This window comes from Oryctolagus cuniculus, chromosome 2, assembly GCF_964237555.1.
Source record: "Oryctolagus cuniculus chromosome 2, mOryCun1.1, whole genome shotgun sequence".
Classification (NCBI taxonomy): domain Eukaryota; kingdom Metazoa; phylum Chordata; class Mammalia; order Lagomorpha; family Leporidae; genus Oryctolagus; species Oryctolagus cuniculus.
This window is the reverse complement of record NC_091433.1, coordinates 137,457,521-137,475,314: the sequence shown is the minus strand read 5'-3', so window position 1 is coordinate 137,475,314 and position 17,794 is coordinate 137,457,521. Positions and strand designations below refer to the sequence as shown.

The window sequence follows — 17,794 nt, the reverse complement described above, 5'->3', positions numbered from 1 at the left end:
TCTTATTTATTTCTCCCCTTTTGTAAAGGTAAGTTACCAAAATACATGAGTATAAAATAGCAAACTTTAAAAAAAGCCAGCAAACTAATAAGTAAAGGAGAACAATGGTGGATAAACAGATGATAGGATAAGATTTGGTGCAAAGAAATGCCTTGCCTGTAGTTCAGACAGTTCCTACAGGTGGGTGACTGAGGAGCCATGCAGGCCAGCAGCCTGCAAATGGATGTGAAGTGCACTGTCAGAGAGGTTGAGGTGCACGGGAAGGAAATTTTGCTTTGTGAAGTCTTTCCAAATGTCTTGGCTGAGCACACGTGAACTCATCTGAGGGTTTTTGTTTGTTTTTAAGGATAAAATATTTGGATTGATATCTCATTTTTATGAAATCTGATACAATTTACAAAAAAGTTAATCCTTGAGTTTGTGGGGGAGATGTAATTGCTTTAAACGTACTCATGTGTGTGAGCAGTAACAGCCATATGTAGTCAGTGTTTTAAGGAATTTAATTTTGTAGTGCTTTATCATATTGGGTAGTTACTTTTAGAATATAAATATACTTCTAATTACAGAAAATAATTAGAAATACTACTATAAAACTAATTCTGATGTCTCATAATGCACAGTACATGAATGTGTTTATTAGATCAATGCATTGAAGTGAAACGAGCTTCTCTACCATTTTTCATTTAATTAAATGTAAACATGTAAATTAAGAGTTTTTCTATTAGAAGTCATGGTGTTATGATATTTGAGCTGTTTACATCTTTGAAAGTAACTGATAAATACTTTTAATTTAGCAATTTATAAGGATTTAAAAGGGTAGAAAAGAATTACCTAATGAAAAGAATTCTAGGTCAGCATTCCTTAAACTTTCTTGATCATAAAATGGTTTTTGGATTAAATGATTTGATAGAAGTAGTATGCATGTTACAAAGTATTATGGCAAAATAATAGTTAAACAGTAATTGTTTGATAAAAGAAAATTTAAATGTTTAATGTTTGTTCTACATGGCAGAAATTTCCGTAAGATCACAACTGTGTTGAAATTACAAAACAAACAGCATTACCACATACAGACCGTAATCAGATCCAGTAGTTGGTCAGTGCTGCCTGTTTAGTCCTTGGCTGCTCACACAGATGGGATATCCTGAGCTCATGCATTGGTGATTTCTCCAAGAAATTCCCAGATACGCAGAGGAGCATGGCACACCATCTTTAAAAACAGCAGAGCATGATGACAGTGATCAACCTTTGTCCCCCTCAAACCATATTTTAGCAAACATGGTTGCAGATAATGATTTTGATTGTAGAACAAATGTGTTTGAAGTGCTAGTGTTTTAGAGAACACTGGAAAATGTTCATGTTTTGCTAACTGGAACCTGGTTGGTGTTGATTTCTAGCTCCCAGATGGACGCATCATCAAAGTCGGGGGAGAGAGATTTGAAGCTCCAGAAGCTTTATTTCAGCCTCATTTAATCAATGTGGAGGGAGTTGGTGTTGCTGAATTGCTTTTTAACACAATTCAGGCAGCTGACATTGATACCAGGTATGTTAGAAGTAGCAGTTTCCATATCATTTCAGACATAGATGAAGTATAAATAAGAACAACAAAGTTGTCTATTAGCCCCTTCATAAGTTTTGATAGTGTGGTACTGGATGTTGAATAACATCTTTACATACATGTGTGTAATAGCATATATATGAAGTGAAAAGCCACTTGACGGTTTTTTTGAAATAATTTCTAAGTTGCATAAAAGTTATAATAATTCAGAAAACTCAAATATACCTTTTAGCTGGATTTATTATTTTACTAATTTTCATGTTTTAATTGCTTTATCGTTCTTTCTCTATTCATTTTCTTAACTACCTAAAAGTAGATTCAGTGCATCAATTCTTACCAGTTTGTGTTTCCTAAGAACAAAGATACTCACTTATATAATCCAAGTTTAGTTAAGGAGTTTGAGACTTATTGCTGATGCACATTTTACCTACCCTCTTTATCTGATAGTTTCTTAGTCTTTTAAGACACTGACATTTTTGCACAGTACAGACTGATTATTTTATTGGTTTGTCTGTTTTTTCACAGTTAGACCCAAGTTACATAATTTTGGCTAGCATACCATGTAAGTGACATATCCTTCTAAGGGTATCACATCCAGAGGTCATTTCTCTTCCTTGTTGGTGATAGTTTTTCCTTTCCTAATTAATAAGTAATTTGTAGAGAAATACTTTGAAATGACACCAAACTTTGTTCTTTCCCTACATGTAGCATCATTGATGATTCTTGCCTAAATCATTTTTATTGTGACGGTTGTAAAACAGTGGGTTACATTTTATTACTGCCTTTATTGTGCTGCTCATATTGTTTCTGATTTGGACTGTAGAAGTCCCTTCTGTGACTTGCCCCCATTAGTTTTTGGGCATATTCTGTTTTGTAGTATAGGATGGTCTCAGCTCATCTTTGACATTGTTTTTGAAATATATAATATTAACTGTACAGTCAAAACTGTACAAAAATGTATATCGAGGGGCGAGCATTTGGTATAGTTAAGACACTACTTCTGACACCTGACTCCATTTTAGAGTACGCATGTTCATGTTCCAAATCCATTTTCTTTTCTTTTCTTTTTTTTGACAGAGTGGACAGTGAGAGAGACAGTGAGAAAGGTCTTCCTTTGCCGTTGGTTCACTCTACAATGGCCGCCGCGGCCGGCGCACCGCGCTGATCCGAAGGCAGGAGCCAGGTGCTTCTCCTGGTCTCCCATGGGGTGCAGGGCCCAAGCACTTGGGCCATCCTCCACTGCACTCCCTGGCCACAGCAGAGGGCTGGCCTGGAAGAGGGGCAACCAGGACAGAATCCGGTGCCCTGACCAGGACTAGAACCCGGTGTGCCGGCGCTGCAGGCGGAGGATTAGCCTATTGAGCCACAGCGCCGGCCCAGATCCATTTTCAGTTCCAGCTTCCTGCTAATGAGCACCCTGGGAGGCAGCAGTGGTGGCTCAAGTACTTGGTTACTTGTCACTAACATGGGAAACCTGGATTGAATTTCAGCTTCCTTGCTTAATCCTGTCCCAACTCCAGCCATTACAAGCATTTGGGGAGTGAACAAGTGGGTAGATCATTTCTCTGCCTTTCAAACAAAATTAAAAAGAACATTTTTTAGTGGAAAAAAAAATGAGAAGTATCCCACACAGTCCTCATCCCTCTTACAGGTCCATCATCTCACAGGTTTCTGGTTTATCCTTTCTGTGTTTCTTATTTCTTCTTACACAAAAGGTAGCATACATCAGTTACTTTTTTGTACTTTGCTTTTTTACTTAACAGTGTATCCTAAATAATGCTGTATGATTTCATAGGGATTGTCTTCATTCTTTTGTCAGTTGCATAACACTATGTTGTACAAATATATCCAGTTAATTCAGTGAATTTTTTAATATTTATTTATTTGAAAGGCAGAGTCACAGAAGAAAAAAGATTTTCCATATCTGCTGTTTCACACCCCAAATAACTGCAACAGACAGGGCTGGGCAAGGCTAAAGTCAAGAGCCTGGAACTCCATACAGGTCTCCTGTGTGGGTGCAAGGGCCCACGCATAGGAGTAATCTTCCACTATCCCAGGCACAGTAGCAGAGGTGGAGCAGACAGTGGCTTAACCCACTGCTGGGTCCCTTATTATTGGTTATTTAGGTAGAGTCCAGTATTCATGGTGACAACACTGTAGTTAATAACTTTTTTCATGCATGTAAATGTATATGTTCTAGGAGAGGAATTTGCTGGGTCAAGGCATAAATGCATATATTTGTACATTTTCAAGTGTTTTTATTTATTTGGGAGGAAGGGAAAGGGAGAGAGGTCTGTCTCCCATCTGCTGGTTCACTACCCAAATGCCCAAAATGACAAGGGGGCCAAAGCTGGAAACTCAGTCCATGTGGGTGGCAGAAACTCAATTACTTAAACCCTTACTACTGTCCCCCGAGTCTGCATTAGCGTGAAGCTAGAGTCAGGAGCCATGTGGGACAGCAGGTTTAAACACTAGGCTACTTGCCCACTCCAGTTAATCTGTTTAAACTGACAAAACTTGCATGTATTATTGGTATACAGCATGATGTTCTAAAATATATTTACGTTGTGAAATGGCTGTCTCACTAATAGAATTTTTATGAGAATACTTAAAAGTATATTAATAGCAATTTTAAAGTATACAATATGATGTGGTTAAATATAGTCACCAGAGGATGGGCATTTGGCTTACTAGTTAAGGTGTCCACATCCCACATCTGAGTACCTGGGTTCATTTTCAAGCTGCAGCTAGTTCCTACTGCAGCTTCCTACTAATGCAAACGTTGGGAGGCAACAGAGCGCTCAAATTGTTGGGTACCTGTCATCCATGTTGGACATCTGGACTGAGTTCCCTGCACCCAACTTCAGCCCTGGTAGCGGACGTTTAGGAAGTGAACCAGTGGATGGGAGCGCTCTTTCCCTGCGTTTGTCTCAAATTTTTTAAAAATATCATTTTAAAAATCTGCACCATGGTACACAATAGATCTCTTGAGCTTTTTCATCCTAACTGAAACTGAGTCCTTTGACCAGCATGTCACCCCACTCCCATGTTCACTGCAGCACTATTCAGAGTGGCTGCATGGTGGGATTGCTGGCCCACACGGGAGCTCTACTCCAACTCTTTGAAGAGCTTCCATTCCTTTGTGCACAATGGCTCTACTACTTCACATGCCCACCAAGAGTGCACAGGTTCCCTTACCTCCACATCCTCACTAATGCTTACTTTTTGTCTTCCTGGTAATAGCCACTTCAACAGGTGGGAGGCCATATTATAATTTAATGTTCATTTCCATGATGGTTCAGCAGGTTGCATCTTTTTTTTTTTTTAAACATTTTTTACAGTACAGAAGTCTTTTATTTCTTTTTACACTTACTAAGCTGTGAATTCATAAGGAATGGGTTCCAGCAGCTCAGGCTCCTTTCCATTGGTTTTGACCAAGTGGGCTTCTCTGGGTGGAGCAGGCTGGCCCTTCTGTTGAACCCAGGTACCCTTCTCTTTGGCTTCCTTCTTTTTCCAGCCATTTTCCTTTGCAGGTTTCAGGAAATTATCTCAGCTCTTAGAGTGCTTAATACGCTCAATAAGTACATTTATTTTCTTAGAAAGAATCTTACCCTTGTTTATAACAATGCCAGCAGCTTTGCTAGGTAACATTGTTGCCATGGTAACAGTGACTTTTTTTTTTTTTTGAACTGTACCCATTCCCTTGATGTCTGCAATGTCACCTTTCTTGTAAATGCTTGTGTATGAGACCAAAGAACTCCAGGAATGCCTGGAAGACTTGTATCTGGTGCCATTCTTTGCCTTTGTGTTCATTATCTTGGCAATTACTGGAAGATGGCGGTTTGGATGAAAGCAAGCATTTTTTTTTTTTTTTTTATATTCCTGTTGGCCATTTGTATGTCATTTTTTTTGAGAAATGTCTATTTAGGGCCTTTGCCCATTTTTTAATCAGGTGGTTTTCTTGTTGTTGAGTTGTTTGAGTTCCTTATGTATTTGGAGTATTAATCCCTTTTTCAGTTATATGTATGGTTTACAAGAATTTTCTCCTAAGTTTTCTTCTAAAGATTGTTTCCGTTCCTATGTGGCTTCGAGTTTGATGTAAATGTGGATTCTTTTTGTTAGATGTTGCCAAATTCCCCTCAGAAGGAATCATCCATCTGAGGGTATGTTCTTCCATCCACTGGTTCACTCCCCCAAATGGCCGCAATGCCTGGAGCTGGGCCTAATACCAAAGCCAGGAGGCAGGAGCTTCTTCCGGGTCTCCCATGTGGGTGTAGGGGCCCAAGCACTTGGGTCATATGCTGCTGCTTTCCCAGCCTATAGCAGAGTTAGCTTGGAAGAGGGGCAGCTGGGACACAAACTGGTGTCCATATGGTATGCCAGAGCTGTACCATAGCATAGTCCCAGGAGCCTGGAAGGCCATCTGAGACTCCTACATGGGTGACAGGACCCAAGCACTCATGACATTTTCCACTGCCTTCCTAGGTGCATCAGCAGGAATTGGATAAAGAAGTGGAGCAGCTAGGACTTGAACAAGCATTTGTATGAATGCCAGTGTCACAAGCAGCAGTTTAACCTGCCATGCCACAATGCTGGCCCCCCATTTACTACTTTAAAAAAAAAATAATTTATTTTGGAAATCCGAGTTGGAGGGAAGGAGAGACAGAGATCAGTCTTCCATCTTGGTTCACTCCCGAGATGGCCACAGTGGCCGACGTACTGGGCCAGACCACAGCCAGGAGTTTGGGACCCAGGTACTTGGGCCATTATCTGCTGCTTTCCCAGGCAGTTAGCAGGGAACTGGATCAGACAAGAACTGGCACCCATAGGGGATGCCAGCATCGCAGGTGGCTACTTTATCCACTGTGCCACAGCACCTGCTCCCCCAAGTTTACTGTTACTCCAAGCTCAGTATAGTGTTTTTTGTTTTTTGTTTGTTTGTTTGTTTGTTTTTCAACAGGCAGAGTGGACAGTGAGAGAGACAGAGAGAAAGGTCTTCCTTTTGCCGTTGGTTCACCCTCCAGTGGCCGGTGCGGCCGGTGCGCTGGGGCCTGTGCACCGCACTGATCCGATGGCTGGAGCCAGGTGCTTCTCCTGGTCTCCCATGGGGTGCAGGGCCCAAGCACTTGGGCCATCCTCCACTGCACTCCCGGGCCATAGCAGAGAGCTGGCCTGGAAGAGGGGCAACCGGGATAGCATCCGGCACCCCAACCGGGACTAGAACCCAGTGTGCTGGTGCCGCTAGGTGGAGGATTAGCCTATTGAGCTGCGGTATAGTTTTAATTCAGTATAGTTTTAATTTTTGCTTCTCTTAGTAATAAAGTTGAGGGGTCAGCTTATATGTTTTTAAATTTAGCTTATTTTCATTTTATTTGAAAGGCAGAGATCTTCCATCTGCTGGTTCATTCCCAAATGCCCCCTACAGCCAAAGCTGGGCCTAGGCCAAAGTCAGGTGCCTAGAACTCAATTTGAAACTCAGTGTGGGTGGTAGGGACCCTGCCATTTCACTCATCAGCTGCTGCATTGGTAGGAAGCTAGATTAGAAGTGGAGGAGTTGAGCCTTGAACCAGACATGTAGGTGAACCAGGGAAGCAGGTGTCTCAAGCAGTGACTTTATTGCTGTAACCGATGCCTACCCATGTCTTTGGTTTGTTTTTTTTTTTTTTTTCTAAGTTTTTATCTCATTTTTTAAATATTCCACTTACATATTTGAAAGACAGAAAGAGAGACATAGCTCTTCAATCCACTTGTACACTCCCCAAATGGCCGCAACAGTCAGGGTGGGTCAGGCTGAAGCCTTGGGCCATCTTACGTTGCTTTCCCTGGCATATTAGTAGGGAACTGGATTGGAAGTAGAACAGCTGGGACTTGAACCGGTGCCCTGTGGGATGCTGGCATCGCCAGCAGTGGCTTTACCTACTGTACTACAGTATTGGCTTGTTTACTCAGTTTTTAAAAGTTCGTTCTTTTAGCTCTGTGATAGCTGTTGGAGATATTTTTATCCCAATTTGTCTTTTGTTCATGGTATTTTTATTTATATAGAAAGATTTATAATCTTGTTCAAGTATCGTTTGAGTCATAGTTGTTAAGTTAAAAGCTCTTCCCTATACCTAGCAGCATAATGCCAGGGTTTGTATGTTTGTTTAAACCTGAATTAAATAACCCCTAATTAATTTTGGATGGATGGCTGGGGAACCCAGATAATAGAAATTAATAAAAATACAAATGGGCTGATAAACTATAAACCAAGTGGAAGACAATCAAAAATCTCATCTAGCCTTAGTAATTATGGTAAATTCTTATGGTAAGGATCAGGTAGATGATTTTGTTTCTTGATCTAATGATCCTGAGCAGCAACCATGTATTTTGAGGCATGTGCTTGGGGCAAGGATTGTGATGCAGAGGGTAACCCACTGCTTAGAACACCCACACACACCCCGACCCTATTTCCCAGATTGGCTTATGTCCTGGCTACTCCATGTTTCCAGTCCAGCAGATGATGACCCGAGTGCTTGGGCCCCTGCCACCATGTGGGAGACCCAGATAGAATTTCAGACTCTTGGGTTCTGCCTGGCCCAGCCCCAGCTGTGTTTGCCACTTGGGAGGTGAACCAGCAGATTTTTCTATTTGTGTGTGTGTCTGTCTGTCTGTCTCTGATACTCTGCCCTTCAAATGAATAAAACAAATCTTAAAGGACAGGTATTTGGCACAGTAGTTAAGATGCCACCTGAGATGGCAGCATCCCATATCAGAGTGCCTGGGTTCAAGTTCTGGCTTTGTTTCCAGTTCCAGCTTCCTGTTAATGTATGCCCTGAGAGGCATGGATCTCTGCCTCCCATGTGGGAGACACAGCGAGTTCTGGGTTTCTGGCTTCAGCTTGGCCCAGATCCAGCTGTTGTGGACAAATAAGAGGATAGGGGAAGTGAATCAGCAGATGGAAGATAGATAACTCTGCCTTTCAAAGACTGAATTTTAAAATATATATTTTTTTAATTTTTTAATTTTAGGGGCCAGCATTGTGGCATAGCAGGTTAAGCCTGCAGTGCTAGCATCCTGTATGGGTGTTGGTTCGAGTCACAGCTGTTCCACTTTTGGTCCAGCTCCCTGCTAATGCATCTGGGAAAGCAGTGGAGGATGGCCCAAGTCGTGGGCCCCTGCATCCACATGGGAGACCCAGAAGAAGCTGCCAGCTTCAAAGCCTGGCAGTTGCGGCTGTTTGAGAAGTGAACCAGTGAATGCCAAGACCGCTCTCTCCCCCCACCCCAGTCTGACATTCTTAAATCACAGGAGTCAGATTTGATATCCTCTCCAGAGCTTTACATTACAAAGTGACATAACACAAATGTTTTTGTGTGTTTTGCTCCTTGAAAGCAAACATGTAAAAGATCACATGTTCATAGCACATGTAGCCATGCTTCAACTGCTTGGCTTATGCTGTATTCACAGTGCTTGCTTCAGCAGTAACATACAAAAACAGTGGTTCTCTTTTTAAGGCTTTTAAAGACTTCGAGGACTGGCGCCATGGCTCACTTGGTTAATCTTCCACCTGAGATGCCGGCATCCCATATGGGCGTCAGGTTCTAGTCCTGGTTGCTTCTCTTCCAGTCCAGCTCTCTGCTGTGGCCCTGGAGGCCAGCAGAAGATGACCCAAGTCCTTGGGCCCCTGCACATGCATGGGAGACCAGGAAAAAGCTCCTGGCTTCGGATCGGTGCGGCACCAGCCATAGTGGCCATTTGGGGAGTGAACCAACGGAAGGAAGACCTTTCTTTCTCTCTCTCCCTGTCACTGTCTATATCCCTGTCAAATAAATAAATACTTACTTGAAAAGCAGAGTTAGAGACATTCCATCTGCTGGTTCACTCCCCAAATGGCATAACAGCCAGGGCTGAGCCAGGCCAAAGCCAGGAGCTTCATCCAGGCCTCCCATGTGACTGGCAGGGGCCCAGTTGTTTGGGCCTTTGTGTAGCTTTCCCAGACACATTAACAGGAAGCTGGATGGGAAGTGGAGCAGCTGGGACTCTAGTTGACACTGCTATGGGGTGCCTGCATTGCAGGTGCCTACTTAAACCTGCTGTGGCACATCAGCCCCTCTTTTTCTAAAATTTGAGATGCAGAGAGACAGCTCTGATCTGCCAGTTCACTGCCCAGATGTCCACAGTGGCCAAAGCTGGGCCAGGCTGAAGCTGGGAGGTAGAAACTCAATCCAGTTCTGCCACATGGGTGGCAGGGTCCCAACTACTTCAGCCATCATCTGCTGCCTCCTAGGGTTCTGGCAATTGAGAGCCGAGGCCAAGAACTGAACCCAGGTACTCCATTGTGGGGCGTGTAACTGCTGGGCCAAATACCCCTCCCACAGTGCTTTTGTAAACAGTAAAATCGCAGAAACTTAAGCCATTGGAAGCCTAACTTAAACTAAAAACTTAGATGACATTTTGTGACTCAGCTCCCAAACTTTGCTATAAGAGTTCTGGAGACCCTCATTCAGATTACATAACTGCTATGTAATTACTTCAGATTTATCTGGTATATATACAGCCAAAAGCATATTTAAGAAAAGAGGGAGATGTTATAAAAAGGAAACACATCAACTTAGCCAAAAATAACAGATAGCCTCAAGGCAAAAGGAACAAAAGGAAATACTTACAAAAGGCAAATGAAAAAAACTGAAAAGCAGTAATCAAAGTAGAATATAGCTAATTATGGGAGATAACCACTTCTCAGCAGCTCCAGGGAAGCACTTGATAAAGTTTGTAATGATCTTTATTAAAAGACTCAATTACATTTGTGATGAAATGTCATGTAATTTTTGAAATATTTTTATCAAAACTGATAGAAAATGTTATGTGTAAGTGGGTTGTTTTCTAAGAATAACAGTAGTGAACATTCAGCCCCATAGTTCACATGTGAAATTTTACTTAATTCTTCCAGCAGCTCCCTGAGGATGACGTAAGTAATCCTGCAGTGCTATTTACCTAATCTGAAAGTACACTAAATGAACACCATTGTATCTTTCTAGATCTGAATTCTATAAGCACATTGTGCTTTCTGGAGGGTCTACTATGTACCCTGGCCTGCCATCGCGGTTGGAAAGAGAACTTAAACAGCTTTACTTGGAAAGAGTGTTAAAGGGAGATGTGGAAAAACTTTCTGTAAGTATCTGTTAGCATTCTTTCAAAAGCATGTGAAGTAGCTTGAGGATCTTGATGACCACCAGAGGGCGCAGAAGTCTTCCAAAACATATTCCTGCATCAGTCAAGTACAGCCTGGCAGAGTTAGGAGAATTGGTTCAAGGTATGCTGAATGCTGGTATTTACCAGTATATGGAGACAGCAAAGCCTAGGACCAAGTGTTCTGGTTTGTGACGACCAGCTTGGAATCTAAGCCTCTAAGTGACCTGGGAAGAACCTGTAATATTACAGAAAAATACCCCGTTTTGGGATTTCTTAGCGTACTATTCTTGGTGTATCTCATGTTTCTGATTTTAGGTTTTCTGGTGATCTGTATCATGCCTCCAGTTCTTTTATATTCCTAATAACATATCTCCTGAAGTAGACATTAATTAGTAGTTGTTGATGTGTAAAATAGAAAATTATAACCTAGTGTATAACAGTTGGTGTTTCCTTTGGTGTGTGTGTGTTTTTTTTTTTTTTTTTAAGATAGACTTATTTATTTGAAAGGCAAAAGGACACATTTTCCATCCACTGGTTCATTCCCCCAAATGGCTACAATGGTCAGGACTAGGCCAAGCCCAAGCCAGCAGCCAGGAACTTTATCCAGGTCCCCCACATGGGAACAGGGGCACAAGTACCTGAACCATCAACTACTGCTTTCCCAGGCATATTAGCAGGGAGCTGGAGGGGAAGCAGCACAAGTGGCCCTAAGCCTGGTGTGGTAAATAGACACCAGCAAGGAGGCTGAGAGGACAGAGGTAGCTGAGGTTTGAAGTGGAAGAGTTGGGGCTGGTGTTTGGTGTAGCAGTTAAGACATTCTATTTCAGAGTACCTAGGTTTAAGATCTGGTTCTGTTTCTGATTCCAGCTTTTTGCTAATGCAGATCCCAGGAGGTAGCAGTAATGACTCAAGTAATTGGCTTCCTGCCTCCCACGTAGGGAACCTAGATTGAGTGCCTGGTGCCAACTCCTTCCCCAGCTGTGGGTCGTAATGGGCATTTGAGGAATGAACTAGTACATGGGAGCTCTTTCTGCCTCTCAATAAAAGTTAAAAGTAGAATGGAAACTTTAAAGAAATAGACTGAAAGGGGTATCTTGGGGGAATGGAAGGAGGGAATGGAGCAATGTAATAGGCTTACCAGCTAGCACTGAGGGATCAGTTGAAGTTACTGATACATTTACAGGAAGACACAGAGTTTCTTTCCTGTCTTATTCAGCTGCTTTAGGGCAGGTACAAAGTAGAGAGTTGATAACCTGAGTTGATGTTCTGCCAAGTGCATATGAGAGGAGGAAAAGGCCAAAGTCACTAAGGATGATATCAGGATGTGGTAGACGAGTATGTGCATGAGTGAACCTTGAATAGGCATGAGAAGAAATAACCTGGAGATCTGTAGGTGTGAGCAAAGATCCATGGATGATTTCACCGAGGAGGAGTGCAGGAGCACATGGCCTGATAGAGTGAGTTTCAGAGGGGCTGTGGAGTTCAAGAGGAGGGAGATGGAAGCAGCAATGAAGAGCCAGAACTCTTGTTACGGATCTCCAGGGTTACGAGGAGGTAGTGTGAAAGGAAAAATAGCAAAGAGTGGACAAAGCCACAGGGAAGACAGTGTCTTCAGGGACTGGGTAAGTTTCTCTTAGAGCAGATGTGAGCAAACTCCAGTCCTAGAACCAAAACAGTCTTTTTGTAAATAAGTTGAACTGGGATACAGCCAGGCCCAATTGTTTACCTAGTGTTATCGATTACACATATGGCCGCTTGCCAGTAGCACTTGGCGTCAAGTAGTTAGAAAAAAGACCTGGAAAACCAAGTGCTCACTGTCTGCCCTTCCAAAAGGGGGGTGGGGCTTACTGACCCCCCAACTCAAGCAGAAGTTAACTAGGAAATTTTTTTTTAAATAAATCTTTATTTTAAAGAGTTAGAAGGAGAGACAGTTCTCCCATCTGCTGGTTCACTCCCCAAAATGGCCACAATGGCCAGGGCCGGGCCAGGCCAGGCTGAAGCCGGAGTGAGGAGCTCAAAGCAGGTCTCATGTACTTGAGCTATCACCACTGCCTTCCAGGATGGGGGTAGTAGCAGGAAGCTGGAATTGGGAGCAGAGCTGGGATTCAAACTCAGGCATTCCCATATGGAATACAGACTCCCCAGGCAGAATCTTCCCTCTGCCCCCCTGCAGTTCTCTATGAAGTAAGATAATTTGGAATTACATACTTTGATCTTCTTTGCAGCCTTTGTGACTGTGACACTAGTAAATAGCATCAGTCATGTTAAGGTTTTTCCTTCAGACATTGATTGACCCTACACATAAGGATGTGTCCTTTCTTAACAATTAATAGTAACTATGGAGTACAGAACATTTTCCAGTTGTCTTTAATTTTGGTTACTGGGTTCGTTTTATCCAGCATCCTGTGATTTGTTTTGACCATATTTGGCTTTGTTTTATTTTGAGAACATTTCATTTGAATTTGAGACAACAGAAAGTCAACTTTAAAAGAGCTTCGGTTTCTCTCTTGCACTGGACCAGAGTCATAATGGTGTTAGACCTCTAAGTCCTCTTATGCAGGCTTTATTATACAGTTAAGTGACCTTCCCATGTGGTCATCCACCAATGAATGAGAAAACTTGCCTTTACTCAGACTCTGAGGGTGATTGATTCTAAAAAGACATTGTTCAAATCCAGACACTTTGTAGAGGGAAGAGGAGTACTATTAGTATTAAGGATGTACAGTAAGTGTAAATAGGACTGTCCAAGGGGCTACACTGTGCCGTAGTAAGCTAAGCCTCTGCCTGCAGACCAGCATCCCTGTTCGAATCCTGGCTGCTCCTCGTCCAATACAGCTCCCTGCTAATGTGCCCGGGGAAGCAGCGGAAGCTGGCCCAAGTGCTTGGGCCCCTGTTCTCATGCCGGAGACCCAGAAGAAGTTCCTGGCTTTGGATAAGCCCGCTACAGCAGTTGTAGCCTTCTTGGGAGACAACCAGCAGATGGAAAAACCTCTCTATCTCTCCCTGTCTGGAGCTCTCTCAAATAATTTTTTTTCAAGATTTACTTTTTGGGGCTGGCACTGTGGCATAACAGGTAAAGCTGCCGTCTGCATGCCAGCATCCCATATGGGCGCCAGTCCCAGTCCCATCTGCTCCACTTCTAATCCAGCTCTCTGCCGTGACCTGGGAAAGCAGTGGAAGATGGCCCCAGTTCTTCGGCCCCTGCACCCATGTGGGAGACCTGGAAGAAGCTCCTGGCTTCAGATCAGCCCAGCTCCGACCGTTCTGGCCGTTTGGAGAGTGAACCAGTGTATGGAAGACCTCTCTTTGCCTCTCCTCTCTGTAAATCTGCCTTTGAAATAAATAAATAAATAAATAAATAAATAAATAAATAAATCTTAAACAGAAAAATATTTGAGAGGCAGAGTTACAGACAGAGGGAGAGAGAGAGGGGTCTTCCCTCTGCTGGTTGACTCCATAGATGGCTGCAGCCACCATAGCTAGGCCAATCCAAAGTCAGGAGGAGCCAGGAGCCTCCTCTGGGTCTGCATGAGGGCACAGGGGCTCAAGTACTTGGGCCATCAGCAGGAGAGCTATGTCGGAAGAGAAGTAGCCAGGACTTGAACCAGCACCCATATAGTATGCCAGCACCACAGGCAGATGCCCAGCTTCTGTGCCACAGAGCAGGCCCCAGGAGGTAAATTTAAAAAAAAAAAAAAAAAAATTAGGACTTTTTAAGGACACTGGAAGAGCTGTTCTATCTCATGCCTGTGAGCTTTGGGACATCGATGGCAAAGTGTACCTCAGGAATCTACTTCTGCATACATCGCAGGGCTGTTGTGCGGTTCCACAAGAGAATACATGAACGTCATTGTCACAGAACAGAATGCAGAAAGCACTATGCACGCATGACTTGTTACCCTTTTTTCTCCTTTAGAAATTTAAGATCCGCATCGAAGACCCACCCCGCAGAAAGCACATGGTGTTCCTGGGTGGTGCAGTTCTAGCAGATATCATGAAAGACAAAGACAACTTTTGGATGACCAGACAAGAATATCAAGAAAAGGGTGTCCGTGTGCTGGAGAAACTTGGTGTGACTGTGCGATAAACTCCCAAGCTTGTTCCCTTCACACCCCTGATGCTTTCTTTTTTCCTTTATTGCCAATCTTTGAACTCATTCAACTCCAGGACACAGAAGCAGCCTCTCTCTGCCCTTTGACAAGAAAGGTCAAGTTGTATTCTGGTGTCTTGGGGAAGCTTTGTTAAATTTTTGTTAACGTGAGTAAATCTGTTTAATTCAACCACTTCGCTACAAACAAAAGGGCAAAGGTCCTGTTTGCTGCTTTGTTTCTCCCAAGTAGGCATTTTAGATCACTCCTGTAGGCTTCCTGTTTTCACTTTCACTGCTCCTGCTCCCAGTGCTGCTAGTTGTAGTCTTTAGCACAGTAGGTGGTCTGCATTTATTAGCATAAGAAACTTTACCAGGAGCTTTTACTTATTATTGGGGTGGGGGTGGTAAGGGATGGGTGGGTAGCCCTGAACCCTGGAGGGCATTCCCTTTGTAGTCTGCCTCTTTCAGCAGTGACTCCTGCAGCTTTAAGTACCTTCCTGCTTCTCCTATTAACATCTTAGGGAAATGTTGAACTCAAAACTGAAGTGTTTGGGGTGGGTTTTTGCATTGGGAGGGAAGTGGGTGTCTTATTTTAAAAATTTGAGGTACAGAAAATGAACTTTATTTACAGTACTTTGATTTGGCTAGTTTTCTTCTACTTTTGGTTTGCCTGGAACTGTTTTCCATGCGATATAAAAAGCAAGCATAGTATTCCATTACCATGTGGCTTACGGATTTGTTTTTTAAAATCAGCCATGTTAGCTGGGACTAGACTTCCTAGAATCTGTTAGTGGGAAAGTAAGTTGTAAAAATACTTGTGTTAATTGAAATTACAGATACAAAAAGTGCTTAGGAGCTGGTGTTTTCTAAATGCTTCTATTTATTACAGAATTAAGGTAACCCAGTGCCAAGTACCATTCTTGGAAATTATTCTTTTATATATAACTGACCGGTTCTTATTTAATAAGACAAGCAGATACATAAGTAATTGCTGGCAGGTTATGATTGTTGGGTTAAAAATAACACTGGCATATGGGACTTGTTGCCAGTTGAGTGATTTTCATTTTTGTTTCTGTTGGTATTCATTTGTTTTGATTTGAAAAAACCTGATGACTATTTAAAATGTTGCTCTCCCTCCCCCCCAATCAGGATTTAAAATTGTGTTTGTACTGCAAACTAATCATAACTGCTAATTCTCAGCCATCATGTTTGAAAGAAGAGCACAGAGTATTTTATAAATGCTAGCAGACTTTAGTGCCTGTCAGAAAGTCCTATTTATGGGTCCTGTTGGTGTTGCTTGGTACCTGGAAAAAAAATCAGTACTCAGACCTGAGTTCTTTCAAATTTGAAAAAGAAAATGAGAAATGTTATCATGCTAAGTACAAAATGCAGTCTAGGAAAAGGTTTTCGTTTATTGAAAACATTGTCTACCAACAATGGATTTGAAAGAAGTGACTTAATTTTTTGGGTGACAAATCAGAAAATACTGGCTTCAGAGTCTTCTTTGTGAGAAAACTTTTATCAGTTTATATGAAATAAGCAGCAGCAGGTTAGCTTCAATATGCAGCTTCTGTAAATATTGTCTGTCTGTCTTACCTCAAGAAGTTTGCATGCTGGCCATGCCTCCTTACACACGAATAGCCCATGAGAAATGTCTACTGCATTGTGGAGACCCGGGCCTACCAGTCACTTTGGAGTTCTAAAGCCTTCCTAACTCATGTTCTTAAAAGTACCCCAGCCTTCTGAGGGCTGCACTTGTTAAAGGACCTGCTGTGGGTAGGACCCATACCTGCTGGCTCTTCAGCTGGAATAAATGGATTGGCCTTTGGTCATGATTTTATAGAGGAGTAGAGAACAAAGAAGAGGATGGACTCTTATAAACAATAAAAGAGCACTGGTCCCTTGAATGTAGAACTTTTTATTTTATAATTCTGCTAGCAAACATGACAGTTAAAATGGTGTATATATATAAAGTAATCTAGAAATTCCATTTTATAATTTTCCTATTCTAAGGCGAAATATTGCATTTAATAATGTGGAAGTTGGGGGAGTATTATGTTTAATTGAAGTTGTTGTCCACTCAGTTTTCTAAGAGATATGGTTTTTAACCTCTTGAAACTCATTGTCATTTAAATTTCCAGTAGTTATTAAAATTCTTTCATCTTTAGAATTGTCAATGCCTTGACCTTTGAGAAGGATTTCTTAGAAATAGGTTCTACATTTAAACTGTTTTCTCTCAAATGTGGTATTGGATGTTAACTTTTACATAGTTCTGAGCACTGCTATTATCTGGAAAGTATTTTGAAAGATCAACAGAAAGCTAAACATTCTAAGTTTAACAAGAATACACTTTTTTGATTCAGAAAATAAATCAGATTTTTCAAAGTAAACCTGAGTTGTGTCTTTTTTCTTGTAATAGTTCTTTATGTTCATATGTATATTTTTACTTTGCCTAATGCAAGATGGATGGACAAATTCATGGTTGGGGTTGGTGGCACTGTGGCGTAGTAGGTTAAGCCTCCACCTGCTGCACCAGCATCCTGGCTGCTCCATCCCAGCTCCCTGCTGATGGCCTGGGAAAGCAGTGGAGGATCGCCAAATGCTTGGGACCCTGCACACAGGTGGGAGACCGGGAGGAGGCTTCTGGCTTCTGATCAGCTCGACCATTGTGGCCATTTGGGGAGTGAACCAGTGGATGCAAGTCCTCTCTTTGTTTCTCCCTCTTTGTAACTCTACCTCTCAAATAAAAATAAATCTTTATGGTGGTTGTTAAGCCAAGCTCAGTACTATTGAACTGTTTTGTTAATGACCAAAACTGGTTTGATGTTAAATAAAAATTAGGAAAAAAACCTAAAGGGGCTGGCACTGTGGCATAGCAGGTGAAGCCACCACCTGCAGTGCTGGCATCCTACAAGGGTGCCAGTTCGAGTCCCTGCTGCTCTACTTCTGATCCAGCTCTCTGCTATGGCCTGGGA

At 42.3% G+C, this 17,794-nt stretch overlaps 1 protein-coding gene across 1 annotated transcript in view; it reads left to right on the top strand.

The window, feature by feature from the left end:
• The window catches only part of ACTR2 (actin related protein 2), a 55,204-nt gene extending 37,995 nt beyond the window's left edge, over positions 1-17,209 (top strand). Inside the window, exons 7-9 of the mRNA XM_008254327.3 lie at positions 1,398-1,543; positions 10,576-10,708; positions 14,646-17,209. Coding sequence (XP_008252549.1) covers positions 1,398-1,543; positions 10,576-10,708; positions 14,646-14,816 — 450 coding nt within the window. The 3' untranslated portion in view covers positions 14,817-17,209. The remainder of the gene's footprint in view (positions 1-1,397; positions 1,544-10,575; positions 10,709-14,645) is intronic.
• The last annotated feature ends 585 nt before the right edge of the window (positions 17,210-17,794 follow it).